General features: G+C 39.7%; 1 protein-coding gene across 2 annotated transcripts in view; it reads left to right on the forward strand.

Annotated features, from left to right (window-relative positions):
* Positions 1–407: 407 nt before the first annotated feature.
* Positions 408–5,009, forward strand: part of scamp1 (secretory carrier membrane protein 1) — a 59,900-nt gene continuing 55,298 nt past the window's right edge. The window contains exon 1 of one of the 2 annotated variants that reach the window (XM_048620425.1): positions 408–611. In XM_048620425.1, the coding sequence (XP_048476382.1) occupies positions 555–611 (57 nt within the window). In that variant the 5' untranslated portion in view covers positions 408–554. The remainder of the gene's footprint in view (positions 612–5,009) is intronic. The other variant, XM_020530600.2, reaches the window with a different exon arrangement.

A 5,009-nucleotide genomic window follows, 5' to 3' on the forward strand; every position in this document is an offset into this window, starting at 1 on the left:
CTGCTGTGTTCACCATTTAAAATGTACCACTTTCTGAGGATTAAGCAAACAACTCTGCACTATTTTTGCACACCTTTTGTGGAAGCATGCAATTTAATAACATTGTGTTAAAACCTTTTTTTAAAAAAAATCATGGTATGTGTATGTTCTTGAAAACGGGGCGCTGAGCTGCCTTCTTGAACTGCTGCAGTCCATATGCTGTGGGTAGATTCACAATGACACCTACTAAAAACTTATTGTGAAAGTAGGGTTGGCAGTTGCACCTCCAACACAAAAGGAAATGTCTTTCTTCAGGTGGAATTTACAAACAATGTTGCTGCAGAAAGCAGAACTGTCCTTGTCACTTTCCATGTTATCCTCCTGGCAGTAAGTGTTCGGCTGCACAGCCCGGTGACGTAATGTTAAACCCCAGAACCGAAAGCGCCACTTCCGGCGGTGCCATTTTTTCTCGGATGTGAGCCGAGTGCGGATTAAAGGCGGTGGGTGGAGAAAACCCTTTAATAGACGCCTTGGAATATATACGGAGCGTAGGAAAGGTGTCGAAACGCGTGGAGATGGCGGATTTCGATAGTAATCCCTTTGCCGATCCTGAGTTTAACAATCCCTTCAAGGTAAATGACGTTGGAGTCGCCATGTCGTTACTTTAATGTCTGGGGCCCTGGGAAACGCGGCGGAGGCAGGTGGGCTAGGTGGTCGTGGGAGACGGGGAATGGAAGTGAGGATGGTGTGAGTGGGACGGAGAGGAGAGAGATGAGGATGGGGGTGGGGGACTAAAAAGGATTTGACTGTCTCGGGTGGGGGAGGTGTGGAGGAAGCCAATATTTCTCGCCTACTCTGAGAAGATGTAGGAATGGAGCTGATGAATCATCTCGTTTACTTCTGTCAGTCGAGCGCAGTTGTTTGAAAGAGCACAGCATTGGGGTGCCGGATCGCTGTACTGTCAAAACTGGTGAAGATGTTTGTTGTTTAGAAGTAGATCCCGACCGGACAGTAAGTGCTGCCGGGTACTTTCAGCTATTGGAGACTCCAAAGGTGCTAGGTGCTGGTGGAGAGATGAACAAAGATTGTGTGTGACTGTTGGACTTGCTAGTTTCATTCTGCACCCTCAGTGTCAACGGCTATCTTTGTGCGTCTCGTAGCCACGTAACATGAATTTTTGTCAAATCATACATAGTCAAGTTTATTTGTCTTGTGCGCAAGCAAAGGATATGTTTGTCGATGATATGTAAATATTTATTTCTGGGACGGTAACTTTTATCTTGGACATTTACTAAAACAAGTTTTTCTTTTCTCCACCTGAGGTGAATGGGTACTAATACAATTTATTTAACATTTTACGTGTGCAAGCTTATAAAAACAATGTGCTTAAATTATTTGAAAAAAATTACTGTGGGAACATTTCCAGGAACAGTCAAGTGATAGGTGAGGGTAAGCCAAAACCTCTGTCCCTGAAGAATTCCAATTGGTCTTGTGTGTTAATATGTTTTATTATGTCTTAGGTGGAAAATTGTGTCATTTTGTTGAAACTCAGTAGGTCTGGTAGCATTTGTGGCAGAGAAAGCAGAGTTAACATTTTGAGTTCAGTGATTCTTCTTTCTGCTTTCTCCACCACAGATGCTGCCGGACCTACTGAATTTTTCCAGATATGTCTGTTTTTGTTTCAGATCTGCAGTATCTGCAGTTCTTTTGTTTTATTATATTCTTGTCATTTGGTGTTTGTTCTCAGTGTGAAACATTGGATACTTTTGTTTGGAAGAGCTGTTACTGTTTTGAAGTTTGCTGTACAAGCAACTGTCACTGAACTGACCAACATTAGGAAACTTGAATAATAGCTTTTGGAGGGCTTTGTTTTGTCTAGTGTGTTCACACCCATGTTCTGAAATGTCAATTCAGTACAGTAGGAAAATGTTGCAACCAGTTTGTGCACAGCAATGTCCTGCAAACAGCAGTGGGTTAAGTAACTAGACTTTGTTTTGGATGCCTTGGTTAAGGGATAAATGTTAGCCAGGGATCTCATTGAAAAATATAATAGTCTGACAGACTGTATTCAAGAATGATGTTTGGTCTGGCTATGGTGAGTTTCCATATCAAAGCGTCATACTGACAAGATATCCAGTAGGTGATTTTGGACTGAGATAAATGGAAAATTTCTTCACTCGGGTGCATTTGTGGAATTGTCTACCATATTAAGCATGGAGACCATCTTGCTGACTATGTTTAAGAAAGAAAAAGTTTATTTTTTGACACTAAATAGAGTGCAAGCTTTTGAAACGATGTGCATAAAGTATATGAAAAATCTTTTAATGTGGGAACATTTCCAGGAGCAGTGATGTGCAAGGCGTGAGGATAAGCTTCACTGTGGGTAAATCCTCACTTTCTTCTAAGCTACAGTGAGTAGAGGCCCCGTCAGCCTAATTTGTCCTCGCATGACAAAACTGCTATTCTCAGGAATCAAATCCTCTCAACAAATTCTTTCAATAATAACGCCTTTTTTTTATTCTTTTTAAACTCCTAGCTGTCCAACTTGTCCTCAAAATATCCATTCTTGGCATCAGTTGAGTCAATCTCTGAACTGCTGTAACACACTTAGACCTCTTTTGAAATAAGGTTTGACACTGTCTCAACTAATATTTATCTCTTAACCAATGTTTCTTGCTCTTGGGAAGATGAGAACTACAAGACATAATTTAAAGATTGGGGTCTTGCATTTTAAAATAGAGAATAAGGCCCTTTTTTTTGACATGTGAGAGTCTTTAGAGCTGTTTTCCCCAGTATGATGGAAGTGGGAGAATTGATACTACTTAAGGCAAAGAGAAATAAAATTTGGTTTCCTGCTTAGGCAAAAATCTATCGGAGGTGGTTTGGAAAGTGGAATTCAAGTCATGGTTGGATCAGGCATAATCTTATTGAATTACAGAACTAGCTCAAGGGGCTAAATGGCTCCTGCTCCAAATTTGTGTGCAGTTGGAGGATAACATGAACTTCTCCATTCTGAGATTTTGTTTGTCAGAAATATGGAAGTTGTATTGTTTATCAAGAATGTAGATTTAAGTTGCATGGGATTGGGGTAGTATATTGAGATGGTTAGCAGACAGGAAACAATAGGAATAAATCACTTTTTTCTGAATGCAGACATTGACTGGTGAGGTACTGCGGGGGTCTGTCATAGCATCTTAGCTAATCACAGTGATTCACGTGAGGGAACTAAATCTAATATCTCCAAACTTGCAGATGAGACAAAGCTGGGTGGAAGGGTGACATGTGAGTATAATGTGGATAAATGTAAATTTATCCATTATAGTAGTAAAAATATGAAAGCAGATTATTACCTGGCTGTACATGGAGCGAGGGGACTAGTCCAGAAGACCTGGGTGTCCTTGTGCACCAATCACTGAAAGTAAATGTACAGCTGCAGGAGGCAGCAAAGAAGACAAACTTTATGTTGGGCTTCATAATGGGAGGATTAGAGTACAAGAACAAGGATGTATAACCGTAGCAATGCAGGGCATTGGTGAGGCTGCACCTGGAATATTGGGTGCAGTTTTGGTCTCCTTATCTGTGAAAGAATGCCCTTGCTATGGAAGGAATGTAGCAAAGGTTTGCCAAATTGGCAGGGGTGGGTGGGTGGAGACTCATGGAAACCTATAATTTCCAACAGAACTAAACAAGTTAAGGAAAGATGTTTCTGATGGTGGGGGAGTTTTGAAGTAAGGGTCATAGTTTAAGGATAAGGGGTAAACCTTATGAATTCCTCACCGAGAAAGTGGTAAGACTGTGAAATTCACTACCTCTGCCATTACCTTGGGGCTGGGGGGCGGTGGCAGTGGTGGTGTGCAAGTTAGGGCATTTGGCTTGATGATCAGCCATGATTATTTTGAATGGCAGAACAGGTTCGAGGAGTTGAATGGCTTACTACTTCTAACTTCTGTGTTTCTGTGGGATCTCTGATGGCTTATCGTAAGATCGGTCTTGTGCTGAAATTTGTGAAGTTGCAGTTATCATGCCTTTCTGCCTCTTTTAAGTCAGTTTTTAATCCCCATGTTCATCAAAATGAGCATAGTATAAAGGATTGAGCTAAATTTGTAGGAGACTGTTTAAAATGCTTCAAGTTCCCAATATCGAGTGGTAGTTTTATGTTGCCTATGGGGTACAAATTGGACTAGGACAGTTGGAGTATTTAGTTACCTGTGTCTCCATTTACATTGTACAAAGAAAAATATGCCTTTCAAGTCAAAAGGCTTACTGGTGTTTTCTTCAGCCAGCTAGTTGAATTTTATTTAGTTGATGCTTTTTAACATGTTATTTCTAAAAGTATCTGACATTAAAATTTGTGGGGTGTGCATCAACCATAGTTTAGAACTAAGAATTGGAATTTTTTTCAATTAAATCAGTGTGAAAAATACTTTCTTAGTTTTAAACTTTTGTGCCCTCACTGACGACTGGAAGCATCCAATTGCTTATCCTATCATAGCCCTTCATAGTACCTAAAATGATTGGGTTTTTTTTACCAGATGTTTTCCCAAATTTTTCAGCTACTCTTCAATCAAAAGCCCCTCATCGCGCAACAACATCATATTAAATTTATTGCACTTTTATATGCTTATATGACAACCAAAAGTGTATACCATATTGTAACTGAGACTTAACTAAAGTCTGTTACATGTTCAACATTCCCTCCATTTTAGTTTGTGATATTAAAGATGGATCTAAGGATTCTCCTTGTGATTTTATTACTTGTATTTATTCATGCAGAGTTGTATCTGTGCAGACATTCTATTTCAAGTATTATCAGTTATGTTTATTCCGTGCTCTATTACTTCAAATGTTTTATTGTTGAGGATTTTCTGTATTTGCCACTATCACATCTCTTAGTATTTTGAACTGGATAATTCTCCCTTCGCCACTATAGCTTAAGAATATAGGAAACCACATCTCTTTCCACATGAATAGTGGGGGTAGAGTGGTGTACTGAGGAAAGATACTTTGATAAGAAATATAAAATACTAAGA

This window comes from Rhincodon typus, chromosome 3, assembly GCF_021869965.1.
Source record: "Rhincodon typus isolate 14 chromosome 3, sRhiTyp1.1, whole genome shotgun sequence".
Taxonomy (NCBI): domain Eukaryota; kingdom Metazoa; phylum Chordata; class Chondrichthyes; order Orectolobiformes; family Rhincodontidae; genus Rhincodon; species Rhincodon typus.